This window comes from Cephus cinctus, unplaced genomic scaffold, assembly GCF_000341935.2.
Source record: "Cephus cinctus unplaced genomic scaffold, Ccin1 Ccin1_scaffold0299, whole genome shotgun sequence".
NCBI lineage: Eukaryota > Metazoa > Arthropoda > Insecta > Hymenoptera > Cephidae > Cephus > Cephus cinctus.
Window position 1 is genome coordinate 1,163,760 of NW_014333002.1, and position 21,092 is coordinate 1,184,851.

General features: G+C 36.5%; 7 protein-coding genes, 1 long non-coding RNA gene and 1 other non-coding gene across 21 annotated transcripts; 2 read left to right on the forward strand and 7 right to left on the reverse strand.

Moving 5' to 3' along the window:
• Positions 1-98: 98 nt before the first annotated feature.
• Positions 99-4,372, reverse strand: LOC107266098. 2 transcript variants are annotated; one of them, XR_001537344.2, is made up of 6 exons: positions 4,244-4,372; positions 2,944-4,187; positions 2,383-2,561; positions 1,629-2,311; positions 1,012-1,546; positions 99-897 (listed from the first exon to the last, which is right to left on the reverse strand). It is a non-coding gene; the product is annotated as an uncharacterized LOC107266098 (long non-coding RNA). The 2 variants fall into 2 exon arrangements; XR_003059250.1 differs by lacking the exon at positions 4,244-4,372 and having other exon boundaries at positions 2,944-3,728; positions 3,789-3,890.
• Positions 2,855-6,573, forward strand: LOC107266085 (probable tubulin polyglutamylase TTLL2). Of its 5 annotated transcripts, none has more exons than XM_025083400.1 (9): positions 2,855-3,102; positions 4,275-4,400; positions 4,471-4,574; positions 4,635-4,767; positions 4,843-5,119; positions 5,179-5,381; positions 5,454-5,714; positions 5,784-6,079; positions 6,174-6,573. In XM_025083400.1, the coding sequence occupies exons 1-9, from the start codon at positions 3,025-3,027 to the stop codon at positions 6,292-6,294; spliced, it is 1,599 nt and encodes a 532-aa protein (XP_024939168.1). In that variant the 5' UTR covers positions 2,855-3,024; the 3' UTR covers positions 6,295-6,573. The 5 variants fall into 5 exon arrangements, with proteins under 5 accessions (XP_024939168.1, XP_024939169.1, XP_024939170.1 ...); XM_025083401.1 differs by having other exon boundaries at positions 5,793-6,079; XM_025083402.1 differs by having other exon boundaries at positions 5,454-5,690.
• Positions 6,574-6,618: 45 nt separating this feature from the next.
• Positions 6,619-8,700, reverse strand: LOC107266093 (40S ribosomal protein S4). The gene is made up of 5 exons (XM_015736245.2): positions 8,567-8,700; positions 7,802-8,060; positions 7,292-7,561; positions 7,069-7,198; positions 6,619-6,806 (listed from the first exon to the last, which is right to left on the reverse strand). Exons 1-5 carry the CDS (start codon positions 8,567-8,569, stop codon positions 6,680-6,682), a joined length of 789 nt encoding a protein of 262 aa, XP_015591731.1. The 5' UTR covers positions 8,570-8,700; the 3' UTR covers positions 6,619-6,679.
• LOC112494121 lies at positions 7,632-7,768 on the reverse strand. Its single transcript, XR_003059267.1, has one exon. It is a non-coding gene; the product is annotated as a small nucleolar RNA SNORA16B/SNORA16A family (small nucleolar RNA).
• Positions 8,701-8,998: 298 nt separating the features above from the next.
• On the reverse strand, positions 8,999-10,436 carry LOC107266137 (deoxyribose-phosphate aldolase). 2 transcript variants are annotated; one of them, XM_015736324.2, is made up of 5 exons: positions 10,277-10,436; positions 10,024-10,208; positions 9,821-9,962; positions 9,361-9,734; positions 8,999-9,287 (listed from the first exon to the last, which is right to left on the reverse strand). In XM_015736324.2, the coding sequence occupies exons 1-5, from the start codon at positions 10,308-10,310 to the stop codon at positions 9,117-9,119; spliced, it is 906 nt and encodes a 301-aa protein (XP_015591810.1). In that variant the 5' UTR covers positions 10,311-10,436; the 3' UTR covers positions 8,999-9,116. The 2 variants fall into 2 exon arrangements, with proteins under 2 accessions (XP_015591810.1, XP_015591809.1); XM_015736323.2 differs by having other exon boundaries at positions 9,361-9,737.
• A 52-nt stretch (positions 10,437-10,488) lies between these two features.
• On the reverse strand, positions 10,489-13,763 carry LOC107266133 (putative ATPase N2B). Of its 2 annotated transcripts, XM_015736317.2 has the most exons (8): positions 13,401-13,763; positions 12,573-12,970; positions 12,108-12,293; positions 11,788-12,029; positions 11,541-11,709; positions 11,327-11,467; positions 11,125-11,244; positions 10,489-11,032 (listed from the first exon to the last, which is right to left on the reverse strand). In XM_015736317.2, exons 2-8 carry the CDS (start codon positions 12,954-12,956, stop codon positions 10,910-10,912), a joined length of 1,365 nt encoding a protein of 454 aa, XP_015591803.1. In that variant the 5' UTR covers positions 12,957-12,970; positions 13,401-13,763; the 3' UTR covers positions 10,489-10,909. The 2 variants fall into 2 exon arrangements, with proteins under 2 accessions (XP_015591803.1, XP_015591802.1); XM_015736316.2 differs by lacking the exon at positions 13,401-13,763 and having other exon boundaries at positions 12,573-13,385.
• A 159-nt stretch (positions 13,764-13,922) lies between these two features.
• LOC107266138 (rab-like protein 3) lies at positions 13,923-15,398 on the reverse strand. Of its 3 annotated transcripts, none has more exons than XM_015736326.2 (4): positions 15,267-15,398; positions 14,662-14,871; positions 14,442-14,590; positions 13,923-14,368 (listed from the first exon to the last, which is right to left on the reverse strand). In XM_015736326.2, exons 1-4 carry the CDS (start codon positions 15,295-15,297, stop codon positions 14,075-14,077), a joined length of 684 nt encoding a protein of 227 aa, XP_015591812.1. In that variant the 5' UTR covers positions 15,298-15,398; the 3' UTR covers positions 13,923-14,074. The 3 variants fall into 3 exon arrangements, with proteins under 3 accessions (XP_015591812.1, XP_015591811.1, XP_024939147.1); XM_015736325.2 differs by having other exon boundaries at positions 15,157-15,296; XM_025083379.1 differs by lacking the exon at positions 15,267-15,398 and adding an exon at positions 15,025-15,052.
• LOC107266136 (general transcription factor IIE subunit 1) lies at positions 15,359-17,504 on the forward strand. Of its 3 annotated transcripts, none has more exons than XM_015736320.2 (8): positions 15,359-15,498; positions 15,617-15,794; positions 15,898-16,064; positions 16,130-16,258; positions 16,322-16,548; positions 16,623-16,830; positions 16,907-17,138; positions 17,216-17,504. In XM_015736320.2, the coding sequence occupies exons 2-8, from the start codon at positions 15,668-15,670 to the stop codon at positions 17,389-17,391; spliced, it is 1,266 nt and encodes a 421-aa protein (XP_015591806.1). In that variant the 5' UTR covers positions 15,359-15,498; positions 15,617-15,667; the 3' UTR covers positions 17,392-17,504. The 3 variants fall into 3 exon arrangements, with proteins under 3 accessions (XP_015591806.1, XP_015591807.1, XP_024939146.1); XM_015736321.2 differs by having other exon boundaries at positions 15,636-15,794; positions 17,216-17,391; XM_025083378.1 differs by having other exon boundaries at positions 15,365-15,498; positions 15,653-15,794; positions 17,216-17,391.
• A 138-nt stretch (positions 17,505-17,642) lies between these two features.
• LOC107266135 (arrestin homolog) lies at positions 17,643-20,553 on the reverse strand. 2 transcript variants are annotated; one of them, XR_001537349.2, is made up of 9 exons: positions 20,453-20,553; positions 20,158-20,354; positions 19,907-20,028; positions 19,522-19,821; positions 19,045-19,272; positions 18,771-18,959; positions 18,531-18,699; positions 18,056-18,453; positions 17,643-17,993 (listed from the first exon to the last, which is right to left on the reverse strand). XR_001537349.2 is itself a non-coding variant. In XM_015736319.2 (8 exons), the coding sequence occupies exons 1-8, from the start codon at positions 20,536-20,538 to the stop codon at positions 18,308-18,310; spliced, it is 1,437 nt and encodes a 478-aa protein (XP_015591805.2). In that variant the 5' UTR covers positions 20,539-20,553; the 3' UTR covers positions 17,643-18,307. The 2 variants fall into 2 exon arrangements, 1 of the variants encoding a protein (XP_015591805.2); XM_015736319.2 differs by having other exon boundaries at positions 17,643-18,453.
• Between the last annotated feature and the right edge of the window lie 539 nt (positions 20,554-21,092).

The window sequence follows — 21,092 nt, forward strand, 5'->3', positions numbered from 1 at the left end:
TGCGAGAATTGCGAGAGACAATTTGAGAAAGTGTGTCTAAGTTGAGATATTTTGGCAAATATTATATCTGTCCTTGTCTCACTCGTGTAATCTTCCATAAGACCCTCTCTCTCGCACTCGCGACAAGTATAGGAATTTCTAAAATCTAAAGCCCTAGACCTTCTGTGACTGGAGGGTCTAGTCAATGATGTCGATTGGTACAAGAAATTCGTTTTCTTCTCTTTCTCCTGTCTTTAAAGAGATTTCATTGTAAGATTCTTTTAATGCATATGCTATGTGTTCAAAAAAAGCAGCTGAAGGTACAAATAGATTTGATTGGTCGATTGTTACAAAATTTACTATCAAGTGGCCATATCAATGCTAGTGTTCCGTTAGTGCTGTTCGTGCTGAACAGAACAATTGAAAATTAATAGAAACAATTAATTGTTCTATCGGTCGATACAGAACAAAATCGTAACGCACTGACTGTCTGTTGGGCTATTAATATTCATTCAATAATTTTCATTGTGATGAACAAACAACGGAAGACTGGGGTTTCCACCTCCAGAAGAAGAGTTCCTTGATCGTCGCTGAATAGCCTGAAGCGAATGTATTGTTGTCTACGTCGGTGGGTTTGCCTACCATCGTCCTGGGACATTTAACTGACATACAAGGATTTATTGATCAGAGGTTACCATAACTCTGCTTCGTTTCATGAGCCACTAGGTTAGGTGAATAAACATGCGGTGGAATCATTCGCGTGTCATTTTGTCGTGGAGTCACCATTTTATGTAAAGTAGCATTTGAAGAAGTCGCCACGGTATTATCGTTGCGTTGAGGTCGCCCTGGGAACAGGGAAGTAAGAAGGACGATAAATTGAAACTTGAATTACCAAAATGATGGTGCCGCAGAGACCTCCTGGGGAATGCGAAAATAGGAAAAAGTAATTAAGGTGCACACGAGGCTGAAAATAGACTTGGATTTTCAAATGCCTCTGTATAAACTAGTAGTGGTAGTTGATAAATATTTTACCTCGGCTAATTCATTAACCTCCTTTATCAGCTTGTCGTCGTTCCTCTACTTCCACTTTGTTATTCGCATTTCGTGTCTTCCCCCATTCTCAAGCAGTGTCACAGTACTATTTTCGGCCTCTGGCAGTAAGGGATATTGTCATTCTCTTTGACCCTGAACAAAATACGGTATAATAATGAAGGGACCAAAAGCCCTAATTTCACTTAGGCAATATAAACCTTATTAAATATTAAATTTTACTCGCCATCTTGTTCTCTTTTTACACGACCAAATTTTCAACTATTATCACCACTACTTCTTGTAGGATTTCGAATGACAATCACGTACCACCAAAGAGGCTGATATTACACGTGTGCAGAAGCTATGGATGGTGATTTGCTGTTGCAGGAAATACGGGAAAGTGATTGCGTGCTTGGAACGTCACATAGCGAGTGAGCATTGTGGAATTCTGGAATGTAACGGGTGTGTCATCCAAAAGACGTTGAGAATCTTCCCCCAGAAAGTCTCCCTTGGAGTAGATGGACGCTGGTAGAACCTACTGATTAAAAATTGAAGTTCATTTATCTGAACAAAGAAATTACATTCGTATTTCTACTAGGGATAAGTATTTCTGTTACCGCTTTTTTTACACCCGGTACGTCCCAATACCGGGTCCCGGTTCCGCTTTAGTTCAGAGTTCAGCGAAGGAAATTCACTATTCAGTTCTGTTCAGTTGCGCTACGGACTCCCATCGAGTCGGGACGCATCTCCGGTAGTCGCTCCGACATCTCGTGATTATTTTTATTATTAGTTATATTATTTGTCTTTTTTAAAGAAACTTTAGGTAAAGTGATGATATACGTAGCCCTTGTATCTCCATAGATTTTGAGATCTAAAAGAACTTCCTCAAGAGTGAAGGAGGTGTACTCGACTTTGTGTATAAGAAAACAGGAGATACGGTGACTGTAATATAACTTATATGCTTTCTATGAGGGAGACACTTGCGAGATTCCAGCTTTGATTAATTTTTGAGAATGATCCATTAGCGTGCACGCAATTTCTCAAATAGCGCACAAGAAGTATCGACCACCCTAGAAGATATTTACCAGCACATCTACTCCTGGGCGTACATACTTCTGGCATGCGAGAGCCAAAGGGTCAAAGGGTGGTTCTATGGATTACGCTTGTTTGCAAACCCTCATTAACAAAATTGAATGCGTGGCACGGCAACGTTCTCATTCTCGAAAAGGGTAGTAGCATGTCTTTCCATGAAGCATTAGAAATTTCATAGATCCACAATACACTCAGCCCTCTGATATCTCTGTGGAGGTTATGTCATTAAGTTCTATATACACTTAATTTTTTCAAATTAATAAAACCATTAAAAATTACCATATTTCACTCATTCTCCTTGACACCCTTATGCCAAATCCTCTCTTGATACATCCCCTTATTTTTCCAGTATCCTCAGAATCATCAAGGAAAAAAGACACTGCCAATAAAAAATCCGCCATCAGATATTATATCAAAGAGTCAAATAGCTAGTGTATATTATATCCGGATCCTCCGAACTGCAAAGTAAAAAAAAGTACCAGGTGAATGAACGATATCGGTAAGTCCAAGATATCGATTATTCTTTGTACATATTGACAAATTTAGACTCGGAATACGTTCAGAATTCAATGCCAGTACTACGAATGTCGTTGTGTCTCTGTTTACCTGCATGCTATGAAGTAAGACAAAACCGCGCACGCGACACTGGCAGTGAATTTCAGAACGTTGATCACGTAGATACGTCACAGTAATGTTTCCTTTTCACGCAGCAGTTGCAATGACATGGCTCTCGCCTCTCACAATCAGACAATATTTTAAAAAATCTAAATATTGATTGTACGTATAACCGGATATATGGAAGAACGAGGCAGGCAGCGATAAATATAATGATATACAAACATATTATTCGCATGGCCCTGCGTAAAAACATAGACGTATGTTCATATTAAGCCAGAGACTCTGCAGTGCATATAGCCTGGAATGGCAGTAAATTACTTGGATGGGCCATTTGTATTCAGAATCAACGAGAACGGCGCAGGACCCCATCTTCTAGTACAAGTATAAAATTTCCCATTATCCATTACAAAGCATGCGTGGAATCTATAAACATTTTTTTTTTCTATTTAAGTCTTATCGTAGTATATAAATATATATAATCCATACAAAATCCATCAATAAATAGATAGAATTGACATAAAGGGTAAATACAAATTTTCGTGTATAGCTATATTCCAATCTCTTGGACAGACTCACGATGCATATTGTTAGTCACCCTTGAACCAGATACCTTAATCAAGCTAGGACACGGTATTATAAGACACATTAGTGACGAGGGGCATGAGGGAGGTGCTGGTGGCATTAAACGCAACGTTAAATAGTTGGCGAACTTTTGTAAAAAAAAATCCAAAAATAGCCATCTGCTCCATTTTCTTGTAACGTTACTGATAACTATCTAGGCCAAGATCTTCGAAAGGAATTACTCCATTGTCGTTATTCTTTTTTTGTTTCTTTTTCAATTTTAAATTCGTCACTCTGCAACTTTTTGCTCGGACGGTAAAGCTTCCTCTTGGCCATGTGACTTGGAGAGTTGCGAAACGTTATTTAATTTTGCTGGTAGAGTCGACAAGAATCTCGAAGACTGCACCAATTTACATGCACATGTAAAAAGTGGCGGTTGCGTTTAACTGAAAAAGAGATAAAAAATATTAAAAGTCCTTTTAACAACGACGAACACGCGAATTTACCTAGTGTGGACCTTGAGGAAGCCTGAGGATGGATAAGCACTCGGAGTTCTGGGGTGGAGATAAGACCTAATGATTCTTGGAGTTATTAATGTACAAGCGTATACCTAGATACACAACACTGTGTAACAAAAGTAGGCTATCGTGACAAAGTTTGCTAAATTTAATTGTAATTACAGACCTTGGCTCGCTTCATGTTCCTAAGTCATAGTTAATGTTCTAATAACACGACAATAAATCAAGGACGGTTTTCACTATTTTTATGACTTACCCTTTAAAGAATCCTTATACGATCTTGACGTATGAAATAGAGGATGATTCCATTGTGAAAAAAAAAAATCTGATAGGAGTTCAGGAATGACCTCAGGGGTTTAGGATATTTTTTCAGGTGGTCTCTTGGATCTGGAATAATAAAGGAATATAAATTTATTGAATTCAAGAATTTAAATGTCTTTTACCTTTTTTGGGTAAGCATGGAATGTTTAACAGGTGTGCACCGAACGGGGCTGGAGAGAGTATACAGGGGATGGTAGTTCTTTCAGGGAACGTTGGAATTTATGGTGGAGGTCCGGCGGTTTCCCTTTATCACATTACAGGACTCTACTGCCCTGGCAGGTATAGAGATACTTTAGAGAAATTGTATACATATAATATCTTTTAAATAAAGTTCTATTACTAATTTTAGTTCACAAATCACATACCAAAGGGGAACTCAATTTGTAGAAAGGACAATCTTGTAAGACATTTGAAATGTATGAAAAAGGTTTATGGATCGATATACGATTTTAGGTAAACGTTAAAGATATTACATTTAACATACTGATATAATTACCTGAACAGTACATTCAGTCCTCTAGGTTACAATCTACCGTCAGAATACACAAAACTGGCTGCGGATTGCAGTCGATATGAAAAGGACGACAGAGTATGGATATGTAAACCTGTGGGTCAAAGTCAAGGAAGAGGAATTTTTCTCTTCCGGGTAATAATGAAATTATATTAGAATAAAGTACCCATAAATTCAAATGCTCTCTTAAACGTCACTTGCTACTTTCAGAGATTAAGTGATCTGACCTATGATAACGTAGCAGTGGTTCAACGTTACATAGAAAATCCTTTATTAATCGGTGGCTATAAATTTGATTTACGTTTATACGTCTGCGTCCCATCCTACAAGCCGCTAACAGTTTACTTGTACAAGGAGGGTCTTGCTCGTTTTGCCACAGAGAAATTTTCCTTGGATAACCTGGACAATCCCTTCCGTCACTTGACCAATTGTTCCTTGAATAAATTGGGTCCAGGTTACTCGGAGAAGAAGGAAAGAGTCGGTGCTGGTAAGAAAAGCTTATGAAAATGTCTGAAATAAAATAGAACAATTAGGAAAATAATGCAGGATGCAAGTGGACCTTCAGGCAGCTTAGGAGATACCTGGAGCAGTCAGGATATTCAGACTGGTTCCTGTGGCAGAGAATCGCCTGTCTCGTTAGCCTTACTATCCTAAGTCAAACAGCAGGGATACCCAGGTCCTCGAATTGCTTTGAGTTCTTCGGATTCGATGTCCTTATCGATGATAACCTGAAGCCCTGGCTCCTAGAGGTCTTCATAAATAAATTTCGAATAATAAATCTATTTCTTTACTCAGTATTAGATTCTCATCTCCTCCTCTAGGTCAATGTTAGTCCTGCACTTGGCAATGACTGCGAAGTGGACTCTGAGGTGAAGAAACCTCTACTTCACGACATGTTCGATCTCCTTGGACTTCCTGTGTGCAATACAGGCTTGTCCCTCTTTACGATATGGTCGTCTTCCAGTTCCATTGATGAGGACAATCCTTCCCGATTTTATCATGCTCGGGACTCTAAGAAAAGATGTAGGACAAGTCGGGATTCCATGCCACTCGCTAATGTATGTCCCGAGATACAAAATGTGGTAAGGATCCTCCTAAACCGATATATTGTTTTAAAACATTTCAGTACTGTTTACGCTTATGCTAACTAGCTTCGTCAGAATACACCAGAGACCTGCTCTGAATTGTGGTCACGTTACAACCCTCTGTTCCTGGAGAAGAGTTGTCGCCGTGGTTTCAAGGGCAATAACAGCAATCCTCCAGCCATTGCATGGGACAATGGGAAGGACTGGAGAAATCCTAGTATAAAGGAAGGTGGCTGGATACGTATTTATCCTTTGACTCTTCTGAAACCAACGGATGCTACAGAATACATCAACGCCTCGATCTCGGATACGCCACGTATCATCGAGAAGGAAATCAAGAATACAGTTCTCTGTATCCAAAAGTAATTTCTATACACTTACTTAATATTCAGTTTCTATTTAAATACTTAGTGTACCATTTGTACTTGTATTTAATTGATATTCATCCCATTGCAGATACTTAAAAGCTGCCAAAGATGTACAAAGAAAATTCGGCAAACTTGGGGATGAGCAATGTAATGAATTTCTTCAAAGAACCTTAGAGCTGACTACGGAAATCTGGCTACCGGAAAAATGAATGGACATTCCAGATATCGCTTGAATTGCGTATTTGATTTTGATTATATTATATATACGCGAGGATTACTTCTTGCTTAGCCATATACAATTTTAAAACATTTGTCATATTAAGAGTATGCTTGGTTCTTTTGTATCATTTCCAAAACAGGATGGTACTCTCGGAATGGTGTTTGTGAAAATTCCATTGCGAAAACAGACGTCTTACTTCTGTGAGACGTGTTCTGTATGCTTTTGAGCTTTGTGCTGCGAATAAAGGATGCTTTGTATGGAAGAGGATATTCCCAGGAAGATCGGATTCTGCGGTAGACACTAACTGCAGTAGTAGATACGAAGATTCACCAAGAAATACTTGGTTTATTCGATTTTTCATTGTAAAATTTACATTAGTTTGCGCCCTTAGCCGCCAACCTCTTGTCACGCTCTTCTGCAATGGAGAGCTTAACACCCTTGCCTCTTGGCAAACTCACGTACGCCTTTGATCCCTTACCAATGATGAAAACATTGTTCAGCCTGAAATATAGATCAGATTGTTTATAATTGCTTTCTTTTGGAAAATTATAGAATTTTAAAAAGAAGAAACAAGATTGTGCGCTTCTTGGGTAATACGGAAAGACTATGAATAAGAGCCAATCAGTGACCAATGAGAAGTAAAGCTTACTCTTAGCCATTTCGATATGTGATATTACATTGTAGCAATAACGCAAATTGAATATGGCCAATTCGAAAAATAATCTTAACATTTAAAAAAATAAAATTTAGTGCTCGTAATTACCTGGTGGCAAAAGTGTGTCCCTGTGAATCCTTAATGTGACAGATATCGAAGGACCCTGGATGACGTTCACGACTTACAACGGTACCTACACGTCCCAAATTCCTTCCTCCAGTGATCATGCACAAGTTACCTGATAACAAATAATTAACGTTTAGTCATATTTTTTCTGTAAAGTTACTGTTGTGAAGATCAGGTTAGATTCATTACAATAAAACAAACTTACCAGAATCAAAGCGAATGGAATCGATAATTTTGCTGGTGGCAATGTCCATCTGAATAGTGTCATTGACCTTGATCAAGGGGTCAGGGTAACGGATGGTCCTTCCATCATGAGTTACAAGGAAGGGAATACCCTTTGGCCCTGTCTGGACACGCTTGACCTTGCACAATTTGTACTTGGCCTCTTCAGCAGAAATTCGGTGAATAGTGAACCGTCCCTTAACATCATAAATAAGACGGAAGAATTCACCAGTCTTTTCAATGGTTACAACATCTGGAATTAATAAGATACATTGATATTTAACAATTATAGACATTTATTATCTATAATTGCCTTGTAAAATGTTTGTATCCATCCTGGGTAATACTAAATGAATATTTTAACTCAACCAGTGACCATAGGATGTATATTTTTCTCTTGGCCAACTTTTGACTGCAGGCTTCACTAAGACAAAGCACAGCAGCTTCGATATGGCCAACAGATAGTTAAATATGAAAAGTCAATTTAACTTACCCATGAATCCAGCGGGATAGTTGGGGTCAGTACGGACCTTGCCATCAACCTTGATAAGACGTTGCATGACAATCTTCGTGACTTCGCAATTGGTCAAAGCATACTTCAACCTGTTACGGAGGAAGATTACAAGTGGTAGAGACTCGCGAAGTTTGTGAGGCCCAGTAGATGGACGTGGGGCGTAAACGCCTCCCAACTTGTCTAACATCCATGCCTTTGGCGCGTTTAAACGCTTCAAATGCTTTTTGGGTCCGCGAGCCTAAAACAAGATTACAAAATAATGTTTAAATTCCAATGAAATTTCTTATCTGCAAATGTCAGTTATTACGTTAATGTCTTTATAAACTAAAAACAGAAGAGAGTTTATAGATAAAAGCACAACAACCTCAAATTTGTTGGTCTTATACAGACTGATCGTGTACCAATGCAAAGTGGCTTATTTAGCAAATGGATAATTAGTAAACTGTGTGGATTTTAACAAAAAATGAATATAATATAATATAATAATAAATAATAACGATTTTCAAAAGAAATGCATAAAGTGTTACAAACAAAACTCGCGTGTACACGACGACCGACAGGCCGCAAACGCACACTTCACAACTTCTGAATATTTTGCTTATCCTCCCTCACATTTCACTTAATAAACACGTATCAATCCACCTTGCAGTTTCCACTGTATTTTCCATATTAAACTTACACAAACTAGACATTCATTTCTTCGATGTAACTGGATTTTAATACGAAAATGCGAGGCGAACTTACCATCTTGGATCTCTGAACGGAAAAGAAACTAACGGCCTCGGCACGTCAGGAAATTGTTTGCAACGCCACCGCTACTGAAAATGATGTTCAAAAATTGATGACAATGACGACATAAAAGACTTGATTATTTTTGCCTAAGGTGGTATAATAATGAAGTAATTATAATTATTAGAATTCGGCATCAATGCAAATAATAATTTTAAACATATTTCTGCGATTACAGACAGGAATTTTAAGAAAAAATGTCATGGCAAGTTTTGTCGCATTCCTGTAGAGGCGCTAGAATATAATTTTGCGCGAAAAAATACGTGTATTTTTGAATGCATACAAAACTTAATGTTCTAATCTTATGATATTTAATAATATGTAATAATAAATGTATATCATTAATACGGAGATATGGTTTTTCAGGAAACAAAATAAATTACCGACTAAGAGAATATAAACAGTATATTTCCAAAGATAGTTACAAAAATATAATATAATTTGATGTATTTTATGTAGATCCAAACATTATTTTACAGCTTATCCATTGAACACAAAAGTATTCTTACGTGGATAATCTTTGAATGGTATTAACAATATCATCAAGAAGACTGGACGCTCCAATTCTAAACAAATCCTTTGTCATCCATTCTTCACCCAATTCTTCCTTAACAAGAGTGAGCCACTCCAAAGCATTGGTAGAATTCTTAATTCCTCCAGCAGGTTTAAAACCTACCTGTTGATTTGATAAATTGTTAACATTTATACGAGTAAGATATATAACCATAACAAATAACACAAGAAATTACCTTGTATCCAGTGACACGCCGATAATCCCTTATTGCTCTACACATGACAATTCCAGCAGGTAAAGTAGCATTAATAGTTTCCTTGCCAGTAGAAGTCTTAATAAAATCAGATCCAGCCATCATAGCAACCATAGATGCAACATAGACATCACGAAGGTCATAAAGTTCTCCAACTGCTAGAATTGTTTTCATATGAACCTCACCACAAGCTTCACGCATATCCTTCAATTCGAGATATAATTCATGCCATTTATGTTCCAATGCTAAAGTTCTATTAATGACAACATCTATTTCAGTAGCTCCTTCGGCAATAGCATAACGGATTTCATCTAACCGTGTACTTAAAGGATATTGTCCAGTAGGAAATCCAGCGGCTACTATTTCATAACATGAAAAAAAAAGAAATTTAATTTTGATGTAGATACTTATTACACAGAATATATTTCTTTAAAATGTTTACCACTAGCTATAGCAACCTTCTTAGATGTATCCAATTTGCACAAAACATTAAAAGCATCTTTGACTCTTGCTGGGTAAACACAAACAGCTGCTGTATGCAATGGTAACTTCCATTCAAAGTTTAATTTGATTGGTTCCACAGCCTATTAACGATAAAATATTAGATAAAAATCCAGGTGGGATAATGTATCATTTTTAATATACCTTCTCACAGAGAGTCCTAACATTAGCAGATGTATCGTCTCCTCCCAAAGTCGTGAGGTCAATACATGTTATTGCCTTGATTAACCAAGCAATCTTGTTAGGCCCTTCTATCTTCTTAGCTATGGCAGATATCTCTGTTGCCCACGTATTAGTGGCAGGTTCATTTAAATGGACCTGTATTAACTCTGGAAAGTTGTCAAATAGATATCATTCACTGATAGATACTGATGAATACTTATTTGTTGTGTCTCACTGTAAGAAAAATCTAGTCCAGGATTCCTTTCCATCGTGGTTCACTTATTCAGATATACAATCTACTGACCAGGAATTAACACACTTGCATAGAGATATCTGAAAGTCATACCCTGGTGCTATCGAAGTAACGCGGTGATAAGACACTCTTTAGATAATTCTACAAAAGCACTGTGCAAATGGGCGCGGTATTTAAACAATAATTTATACGGATAGTAATTAATAATTTCTTTATTGTTTAACATTAAATATGTTTATTTAAGGTAATTATGTGCTTCCTTAATTACATATGTACATTTGCGCAAGTCATAATATAGGTAATCGTATAAATCCCTTTCTAATCTAATAATAAATATATAGGTAACAATTTCAACTAATTAGATACTCATTATCTATATCTAATTAGACAACTTGGTAGAAAATTGTCCGCATATCCATTAAGTACAATGGGGATACGCCATAATACAATGTATATTGTTTCTGAATTAATTTTTCTATCTTACATGAGACTGTGAATAAAAGTTTTTCACAATCTATCTTTGTACTCTGGCATTATGTTGTTTTTAAAACTAAATTTTATCTAAAAACTGTGTCTAAAAAATGTATAGTTAAATTCAACTAATTAACAGTAGCATTATCTGTGATGCTCCCACTGCTCCCAGTAATCTCGTGTTTGCATCTCTGAAAGTCTAGATACAGTCCGGTCGAAGGCAAATAACTCTTCATCCCCGGTAAAAATATTTGACTTGTGATTATCCTGTTAATCATAAATCAAATTATCTTTTTTCAGGCAAATTTGAGTATAGTATGTTGATAATAACTATATAATTACATTTATTAATTGCTTACCGAACCGTGAGATATTTTCAAGTCATCCATTAGCATTCTCTTCTCGTCTGTATACTCAGAGTCTCCTTCAGCGACAAATAATTTGGTATGCGGAACTGCAGCTGAGACCACCACGCGTACCTTAAGTAAAGAAGTAAAATATAGAATAATGATTCAATTTTATGAATATTTAACTTTTTTTTTTAATGATTAGAGTAAGTACCCTGTTGTCGTATAATGTGTCAATTAATGTGATGAAACGTCTAGCCTGAGATATTAGACGTAAATTTAACTGAGGGATGTCCCGTATTATTACTGTGTGAAATACTTGACTAAGTCCTAAGTAATCACTCGCTCCGAGAGGCTGTAAACGGAATTCTCTATCAATCTAATCTTAAGAAATATATAATCATCTTTTTATGAATTTTAGTTCTTACTCGGTCGCACAATTCCTCAAATGTTGCATCGATGACTTGACCACAAGTCTTGTTAAATGTTACATTGCGTCCTCGGATGGAGATCGTTCGTGGTCTCACTACGTCATTTTCCATAGAACATAAGTACTTGAACACTTTATTCATAGCATCCTCAGAATCTAGTCCTTTACTAGATCATTAAGTGTAAAATTAAGAAAGGATGATCTTTAATAGTTGTTAATTAATCAATCAATTAAGTGATACATACATAAAATAATTCTTATCCTTTCCAGGACCAGCCATCAATCTATAATCGATTCCAGAATCTAAAGACATTATAGCACAGTGGCTTTTTAACTCTTGAATAAATGGTAGAAAATTCCCTCTTTGAAGACCATTTTTATATAGATCGTCTGGAGCTCTGTTACTTGTTGCCACAACTATTACACCATTATTAAATAGCTCAGAAAACAATCTCTTCAAAATCATAGCATCCGCAACATCTGTTACCTGAAACATATCCATGTGCCATTGTAGTCAATGTTAGGAATGTTAATAATTCTTGAATTTAATTAATATTTAGTATACCTGAAATTCATCAAAGCAGAGGAGCCAAGTTTTCTCTGTAATAGATGCAGCTACAGGAGGTATAGGGTCAAAGGGTTGAAGTTTCGTACTGCTGTGATCTCTGACAATAGTCTTCTTGACCTCATGAATTTTACTATGTATATCCAGCATGAATGAATGAAAATGTACTCTTCTCTTATTCTCAATCTAAATGTGGATATTAGTTATAATTAAATGATAGGAGTAGTTAATAAGAACTAGAAGCTACTGTGTACTGCATATGGAAAGCCATAGTACCTCTATCGTAGGTCCACAAGTACTATATTTGCCTCATGCTACAAAGCAATTGATCCATTATCAATAATTATTGAGTGCTTAATCATTCTGAAAAATGTGATTTTGCATTACGATGAATGTGACAGTGATAAATTTGTAATTGTTTCTGGCTCCCCATGTGCAATACCATTAAGATGTTGACTGAGATACCTGACAGCAATTATAGAAAAGGTCCATCAACATTGTTTTACCTCCACCAACAGCTCCATAAAGATACAATCCCTTTGGTGCTTTTTTCTTTTTCTTGCCCTTTCCAATCCATTTGCTTAAAAAGCTTGCTTGCTCTGGCTCATACTCGTTCAAGTCATTGTAAACCCTTTGCAAGCCTTCAGTCACTTTTTCCTGGTGCTCATCATGTAATAAGTCACCACGAGCAATTTTTCTTTTTAATACATCTAATGGACTATCAGGGCTAATAGGCTTCGATGTCCCAGTATAACCACAGGTTTGCAGAGAAAATACAGTGTGAGATTGACAAAGTAAACGGATCAAATAATTGCAGCTTATTGGACTTCTTACAATAAACTTAGCCATTATTAAAGTTATCGCTAAAACAAATGTTCTCATTATCAAATACTGATTTACCAACATTCATTTATAATATATTGGTAACATGCATTGCTTTAATAAAATATAATGTACTTCAGAATTAATCTGCATCAAAGTACTTTTAAACTGTTTTTTAACAAATCAAAAAATAAATATGTACAAAACACATGAATAATCTAGAATTCTGTTTAAAAATAAATAACAGAATACATTAAGGTATAACAGAATTTAACATGGATTAACACTAAAGACATTATCAGTGATGAATTAAGGAATAATAATCATGCCACATTTTCCAGATGGTTTTTAAAGAGTATTTATATTGTATATAAGACTGCTAACCTCCAGTCACGAGATAACGTTATTAAAACAATTAAGTGATTATTGATTATTAAGAATTGACAAAGAATAAAATATCATATGACTTACCTCAGAATAGAAAACGCCCACGCAGAAAATAGAGCACAAGGAAAAATCGCAGACTCGATTTCAAGAGCCAAGGTGATTTATTTCGAGCACGTCACAAGTAGATTAGCAGAACTTTTCTTTCACGTTTATATAACAAACATTCGTTGCGGCGCCTGCAAAGAGAGTATTTACACATGCAAAATACGAACCAGAAAGGATTACTATGTAGGTTCAAATATCATTTGAAAGTATAGCTAGTAAGGCGCGCTAGAACTTTGCAGTCCCGACGCTACGACAAAAAAGAAAAAAGAAGTGATAAGTCTGTCATTGATAACAAATATTCCAGAATGACTACCAATGACTACGCAAGAATGAATTTCTCACGTAGAATAAACATCTAGGGAATTCAAGAATTTGACCATGTATTTAGTTGGGACGCCTGAGACATTTTTCAAAAACCGTTATAGATTAGTAAATATGGCATATCTCCTCATTGGAGGAGTCAGCCATAAGGAAAGGATCAGTAAATAAAAGAAATTTACAGTTGTTTCTGTAATCAATATATTTGATTTCATCATCGTTATTTAGTACAGAAATTGCGAAGGATAGGAATGTCAATTTTTATTTTGGAAACCTTCAATCTTTTTCGATCCATTACTGAATACAGTACATCCTCTATTCTTGGTTTGGTATTTTTAATCATTATGATAAGACTTTGGGCTGTATTGAGATGTGTAGATAGGAAGTCTTCGTTTGTCAGGGCTGATTCCTTCTCTTGATGCATAGTATCGTCTCTCTATTACTTTGTCAAAGAATCTACTGAGCTTTACTGAGGAACTCGATCCAGCTGCCAAGGACCTTACTTGGCGACAATCTAGAAAGATTTCATCAGCACCACACTCCTCTGCTATTGTTGAGGATCGTCTGTGAATATTGGATCTTACTTCTGCTACCAGATCCAGTTTGGTACCAATAACTAATATTGGAATCTAAAAACCATCTTGATTGTACCAGGAGTAATAGAATTTCATTCATAATCCTCAATTGCAGTGTTTATATTACTTGCGTCGACCCCACAAATTGCTCAGGATCAAAGTCATCAAAAGATTTTGATTTTGAGTAGCTTCCATCCTTGTTTAAGACTTCCTGGAGCCACTTTTGTAGATTCTGTTGTGACTTTCTATTTGTTAGGTCATGAACAAGAATTATACCTGAAAAGAAAAAAAGATTATGTATTACAAGATAATACTATTCATACAAATTATAGGTTTTTATAAAATACCATTTGTAGGATTATAGAAAACAGATCTTGTATTTTTATGACTCTGACTACCGCCAACATCCCAAAGCTCAATAAAATATCTCCTTTGGTTTGGAGTACCTTCCTTGTATTCATGTAATTTTACTTCTACTGAACATCCTATTGTCCACGAAGGATTGCTTATTGTTTGTTGTTGGCATATTAAGTGTGTCAGTGAAGTTTTTCCAACACCTAAAAAATAATAGACAGCTTTTAGCACATTTGTACAAACAAATCGTAATAACAGTTGCTCCGTTCCTGATAACCTAAGGTTTTTCAAGCCCAATTATTCTATGCTTGAACACTGCTAATACAATGGTCAAAATTTATGGAATAATGAAATACATTTTTTTGTCATATGACAAATATCCTAACAATAACATTCGTTAATGTAAATAGAACATATGCTAGCCATTGTTGTTACCAGCTGTATATAATTTTTTCTATTTATATATATACTCTTCAATTTTTCTATACCAGAATCACCAACGACAATGATTTTCACTTTGTCAATTGCTGCCATTGATCATTTACACAATAAATACTGTCTCATTTAGATTACAAGAATTTTATTTGTTAACAGTTACTTCTCATTTGACAATCCAGTGAAACTAACATAACCTCAACGTATACGTGCAAACAAGTATTGTTGCGTCAATCTGATCCCATTGAATCTTTACAATGGCCTGTATTTTTTATTCAGTATATTATTGTTAGTGCTTATCTCTGTAAATGAATAAATTACTGCTCTATCTGATATATTGATGTTATTGAGAAATGAATAGATGCAGTAATAATTAAATAAACGTATTTTCAAAGGTTAGCATTTTCCATTTTACAACTTTGTATGAGAATAAATTTTTGTAAAATCCATGAAAATATATTTTTTATTATACAATAAACTTGATTGATTATTTATCATACATTCTTGTCATAGTGAAATGTTTATACTACAGTAATTTACCCTAATAAGAATCAACTGGATACAATGAGTGCTGAAGAAAGATTTGTAACGGAGGTACCTAGCAGTCTAAAGCAGTTAGCTAGACTGGTTGTACGTGGATTTTATACTATAGAGGATGCCTTAATCGTGGATATGTTAGTTAGAAATCCCTGTGAGTATATTTTTTACAAATTCATAAGAACAATTATTACATGTATTACATACAAGCAGCAGTAATATTTTAAGGTATACTTATACTTTGGAGTACATTGCAGGTATGAAGGAAGATGATATTTGTGAATTATTGAAATTTGATCGCAAAATGTTGCGTGCTAGAATATCTGTACTGCGTAATGATAAATTTATTCAAGTCAGACTGAAAATGGAGACTGGTTCTGATGGGAAAGCACAGAAAGTTAACTACTATTTCATTAACTATAAGGTACATTATGTCATCATAAACTCTATATCCTGTAAGCAATAAAACTCAAGTAATACTTGTTGCAGACGTTTGTAAATGTGGTGAAGTACAAGTTAGATTTAATGAGAAAGCGGATGGAGACCGAAGAACGTGATGCTACCAGTAGAGCCAGTTTCAAGTGTACAAACTGTTTGAAAACATTTACAGATCTCGAGGTAAGTAGCATATATTTCTTAATGCATTAAATATCTGCTACAGCAACAAACTTTTAAATATAGGCAGATCAGCTGTTCGATATGACAACAGGTGAGTTCAGATGTACCTACTGCCGAGAAGTTGTTGAAGAAGATCAGTCAGCTCTGCCAAAGAAAGACTCGAGGTTATTATTAGCAAAATTTAATGAACAGCTCGAGCCATTATATATCCTATTACGAGAAGTAGAAGGAATAAAATTAGCTCCAGAGATATTGGAGCCAGAACCTGTAGATATCAACACTATCAGAGGGTACACATTCATATCTTTTCATACGAGACGAGTGCAGCAATATTCTGACTATGAAAATACAAACCATTCAATAGAATCGATGCAAGGAAAGCAAGTGGTCTACGCGCTCCTGGTGAACAATGGTCTGGAGAAGCAACAAGATCGGCTGGCTTCATGGTGGAAGATACTAGAGTGGATGTTACGATAGGCGATGAATCTGCCAATGACAACACAGCTAATCGCAGAAAAGAAAGACCAATCTGGATGATGGAGAGTACAGTAATTAATGCCGACGGTTCTCAGGTATTTAATGAAACTTATTCCTTTCAATAGTGTTTTCCAAGAAAAATTCAACTTCAAGTTGTACTGTTACTCTCAGACCGATGCGGCGAGCGCGCAAGAGAGTATCCTTGACAAGGCTGCCTCAAATGCTACAAACACAACAACAATGAGCAACAACAAGCAAGGAGAAGATATTATGTCTGTACTTCTGGCACATGAGAAGAAAGGTGGCACCAACGCAGCTAATGCTGTTAAGGCTGTACTTCCTCAAGAATCCAGTGACAGTAGCGATAACGAGGAAATTACCGAAATGCAGACAGTGGACACTGGTAAGTTATAATATTTCATTATATATATTCTACAGCAATTGGATAGGTGACAATGATACTATGCATGTATTCTTTAGGCGAAGTAGAAACTATGGACTCTGAAGATGATGACCTGTTACCGACTGTTAGCGTGGGGGGTAAAACTGTGGCAATCACGGATGTTAATGACACGTTAATTGCGGAAATGACACCTGGTGAAAAGGAAGCTTACATTCAGACATATCAGGAATATTATTCGCATATGTACGACTAACTATGATGGCTGAATATTATATTTTTCACGTGGTACAGTTTGTTAGTGGGACTACAAACTGCAATAGTGTAATATTTTGTATAGACATCGAAATAAATGAATTTTTTGGAAAATATTGTTTAAGTTAATTTCCCTTTCTCTTCAGTATTCATAAGACAAGACGGTATAAATACTTTTTAAAATATTTTATTCATCCTTTTCCTTCTAATACAGAGATAACTCAACAGTACAAGGAATTAACAAGTCACTAATAATAAATAAACAGATTGATACACACATGTAATTATATAGAAATAAATTAAAACTATAACGATAGTCACTTCTGGTTAGACGGGAAAGCATTTAATTTAATATAACATTAATTAAATATGCTTACTTGAAAACCTTTTTTTGGTCGCTCTTAAATAAAAAATTTCCGCCCGACCACCACAATCGGACCGAAATTTTCGAGCGAGTGGTCGCACCTTCTCGATTCACTTTTTCTGTACCATTTTTCGCTTTTTTTTGTTACCCACCATTTCAGGCAAGCCTTTTTCTACCCTTTTTTAGTATATTTTTTAAATTCTCTTTCTCTTTCAGCTCTTCATAAATAGCCTACAATGCTGAGAAATATTTTACTTGAGGTAATTCAATGTACATTTTATAATTTTTCAGTTAATGTTACCTTTTATGTTCTCCTACGTATCGCAATGAGTCTCTCGTTCATCTGCCTGTTCTGAATGAGTCCCGCAGAACTTGAATAATATTACATCAATAAAATATATTAGGTTTTACCATATCTACGCCTAATAAATACTATATAGAATCTTAATAGCACGTATTATCATCCGCTGTCTTACTGAAAAAATTAGAGCTCTGTCACAGAAAAATAATCAGCGCAACCCCTTCAGAACAAGCAGCCGGTCTAAGTAGTAGCTCATTCCGGTTCGTTAAGACGGAGACGAGCAAAGTCTTCGAAGACGATGTTGTCGTCATCGTCGTTAGCGTAGCAAGAATTCTCATAGCGAGCCCTATCGATACTCTTGCTCTTCTTCATACAGGCCTTCTCCTTCTCGACAGATCCTGTACAGACAAAGTTATGCTTTGGTATACTTCATCCTCGGTTACCTGAGAGCTATGGTATTTAGTGTAATTCGTACCAGGAGCTGGGTGCATGAGTTTCAAAGGAACATCTGTCACCAATTCACCACCTAAGGTTCCGCAGTTCAGCTTCACTCGGACAGAGTAGGAGATAACAATGCCCATGGCTTCGGCTGGGCATTTTCCTTCGGCGACCATAGTAGAGGACGCGAGGTTGACATCGTCATCCTGAAGGAAACAAAAGTATTTGTATTTGGTGCCGTTTGACACGTCTTAGGGTCAAATGGTATTTTAGCTACCTTCAGGTGTCCATCCAAGGCAATACCACGTCGGTCCTTGTTGCTGCTTGCCAGAGGTACCAGGTAGAACTGTTTGGTGAAGGATGCACCAGGTGTAATAGGGCAACCCTCGCGTGTTTCCAAGCTGGCCACATGTCTAGAGAATTGAGAGTTGACCATTGTGACCTCGCAATGTTGTACCACGAAGAGCTGCAAGACAAGAAATAAAATTCTATGAAGATGATGCTGCTTCTGAATATCCAGGTGGCTCTTTTGAAATATTACGACAATGCACCTTGATGTTTTTCACGGCTTTGCGGGAGTTGTTGGTGATGATCACATTGGCTGAGATTTTCTCACCATGATAGTAGATTTCCTTGTCCAGTGTAACCTCCAGATTAAGTTTTCCCTGAGAGAAGGTGAATCCCTTGGAGACCAGAGAGCTGGGGAGTCTTCGACCACGAGCTGGAGGTGCATACTGGAGTTTCTTGATGGCAAGAGAAACCGAGGATCTCTTGTGGCCCTGGTGGGACAATTTATAAATTAATACCAGGTCGTATTTTCCTTGTGCAATTAGTAAGGTGAAGTACAGTAGAATATATACACACACATCGTATAATGAATTCAGAATGGGAAGATTCAGTGTGAACGAAGCTGCAGGACGTCCCACCTTGCTTTACCTTTCCAGTGGATGTCGGACTCGCACGCCAAGGTCAGAGAACCGAGCATCTTCCTTGTGCCTTATGTATTCCTTGTAGATGCTCATAAATACCTTGTCCTCCTCGTTCTCGCCAACGTACATCCTGACGGTGTACTCAACACCCAAGGGTTTGCCCTGGTCATCATCGCCGGGCTGAAGAGTGACTGAGCTCGGAGAATTCTGTGGAAGCTCGAAGATGAAAGGATATGCATTTGGTCCAAGTTTCTTCAGTAGACGTTCCTGGATCGGAGTCATCTCCTGCTTTTCCTTCTTCAGGGGAACAATCTGTTCGCGGTGTAGTACCATCTCCTTGCTGAATTTCACTCCCATAACCTCGTCCTCCTCTCGGCCATAACGGTAGGTCGTGGTGATCTAGAGGATACATAAGAAATCATGGTCAGTTTCCCCCAAAGACGATGCTCGATATATATAACAGATAAAGATGATCCGTGCATACCTGACCAAAGACCTTTCTGCCCTGAAGGTAGTCATTTTCTACGACGACAATACCATCGATAGGATCCACATGGTCTAGATGGTCGATGAAGTCTCGTTTGCCCAGGTACACGGTAACTTTGCCTAGAATCAAAAGAAATCCAATGATCACATTATAAATTGTCTCCAAATAATTCCTATTTCTTTCTCGAAGAAGGTTTTCGTATGACAAAGTCTTCAACCCAGTATATAACATCTTCCTCGGGTGCTTACCATTTGGCGTAGTCTTTTTGAAGACCTTGACGGCCACCACGTAGACCAAAAACAAGAGAGGGAACATTTGGATTGTTTTCCGATGTAGTGTTCTAACAGAAAGTTTTTTTTCCCGCCCAGAAGTGACAGTTTTCTCCAGCACGGCAGCATCTTCATATACCCACCGAGGGGCTTCTCCTCTACTTGAAGCCCTACGTCTAACAAGATTATTTCATTAGGTAATTTAATTAAAGAGGATCAAAATATAACACTTTGCAGAAACTTATTATATTCCCTATTGTTCCTAATACAGTACCTTATGAACTTTCCTTCGGTAAAGGTACAGAAGGTCATCGACGATGTGCATAAGAACATTACACCATAAGAAACCGTGAAAGCCATTAGATATACTACATTCATGTAAGACTGATTAACGGTATAGTATAATATGTCAAATGACTTACAATTAATAAAAATTAATTAATCTCAATACTGTGAGGTGGCAAATGTGAAAGATTCGATTACAGATCTCAGTCTTAAGGTTTATGTTTATTTCAATAGTAAGTGTTTACATAATATGGAGGTATTTTAATCATTCAATTTATATTCCTTGATTCGCCACGAAGAATTCTATCTCATCGTTTATCGTTCATCTCATCGTTGCTTCCTAAATGATAAACCATTCATTATATTTCATTAATACTAATATAATGTATTATCAATCGTTATCAACTAAATTCATTTATATTTCCATCTATTATTATTATTTTTCGCCTCGATCCTTATTTATTAAGGATACCTCGATGCGGTGTTAGGATACTTAATGTCGGATGATCCTTAAATATTTTCGTACCTGATTCGTTTATTGTTGCTCAATGTTTAAACTATTAACAGTAATTAATGTAAGTAAAATATTGTTTATGTCCTTCAAGCGCAATTACTCTCAGATCGACTAC

Excerpts from the sequence above, each read along its gene's own strand:
- LOC107266085 (XM_025083400.1), top strand. The coding sequence starts at position 3,025 with ATGGCAGTAAATTACTTGGATGGGCCATTTGTATTCAGAATCAACGAG. Across the intron at positions 4,575-4,634 it reads GGATCGATATACGATTTTAG|TCCTCTAGGTTACAATCTAC; the intron begins GTAAACGTTAAA and ends CAGTACATTCAG. Across the intron at positions 6,080-6,173 it reads ACAGTTCTCTGTATCCAAAA|ATACTTAAAAGCTGCCAAAG; the intron begins GTAATTTCTATA and ends ATCCCATTGCAG.
- LOC107266093 (XM_015736245.2), bottom strand. Across the intron at positions 7,199-7,291 it reads TTCCATTCGCTTTGATTCTG|GTAACTTGTGCATGATCACT; the intron begins GTAAGTTTGTTT and ends ATTTGTTATCAG. Across the intron at positions 6,807-7,068 it reads GGACACACTTTTGCCACCAG|GCTGAACAATGTTTTCATCA; the intron begins GTAATTACGAGC and ends TCTATATTTCAG.
- LOC107266133 (XM_015736316.2), bottom strand. The coding sequence starts at position 13,013 with ATGTTGGTAAATCAGTATTTGATAATGAGAACATTTGTTTTAGCGATA. Across the intron at positions 11,710-11,787 it reads AAGGATAAGAATTATTTTAT|TAAAGGACTAGATTCTGAGG; the intron begins GTATGTATCACT and ends TTAATGATCTAG. Across the intron at positions 11,468-11,540 it reads TTGAGGAATTGTGCGACCGA|CCTCTCGGAGCGAGTGATTA; the intron begins GTAAGAACTAAA and ends TTCCGTTTACAG.
- LOC107266135 (XM_015736319.2), bottom strand. The coding sequence starts at position 20,538 with ATGGCTTTCACGGTTTCTTATGGTGTAATGTTCTTATGCACATCGTCG. Across the intron at positions 18,960-19,044 it reads AAGCCGTGAAAAACATCAAG|CTCTTCGTGGTACAACATTG; the intron begins GTGCATTGTCGT and ends CTTGTCTTGCAG. Across the intron at positions 18,700-18,770 it reads CCTTGGATGGACACCTGAAG|GATGACGATGTCAACCTCGC; the intron begins GTAGCTAAAATA and ends TGTTTCCTTCAG.
- LOC107266138 (XM_015736325.2), bottom strand. The coding sequence starts at position 15,202 with ATGGCAGCAATTGACAAAGTGAAAATCATTGTCGTTGGTGATTCTG. Across the intron at positions 14,872-15,156 it reads CATTGTCGTTGGTGATTCTG|GTGTTGGAAAAACTTCACTG; the intron begins GTATAGAAAAAT and ends ATTATTTTTTAG. Across the intron at positions 14,369-14,441 it reads AATTTGTGGGGTCGACGCAA|ATTCCAATATTAGTTATTGG; the intron begins GTAATATAAACA and ends GATGGTTTTTAG.
- LOC107266137 (XM_015736323.2), bottom strand. The coding sequence starts at position 10,310 with ATGGAAAGGAATCCTGGACTAGATTTTTCTTACA. Across the intron at positions 10,209-10,276 it reads TGGACTAGATTTTTCTTACA|AGTTAATACAGGTCCATTTA; the intron begins GTGAGACACAAC and ends ACAACTTTCCAG. Across the intron at positions 9,738-9,820 it reads GAAGGTTGCTATAGCTAGTG|TAGCCGCTGGATTTCCTACT; the intron begins GTAAACATTTTA and ends GTTATGAAATAG.
- LOC107266136 (XM_015736320.2), top strand. The coding sequence starts at position 15,668 with ATGAGTGCTGAAGAAAGATTTGTAACGGAGGTACCTAGCAGTCTAAAG. Across the intron at positions 16,259-16,321 it reads AAACATTTACAGATCTCGAG|GCAGATCAGCTGTTCGATAT; the intron begins GTAAGTAGCATA and ends TTTTAAATATAG. Across the intron at positions 16,831-16,906 it reads TTAATGCCGACGGTTCTCAG|ACCGATGCGGCGAGCGCGCA; the intron begins GTATTTAATGAA and ends TGTTACTCTCAG.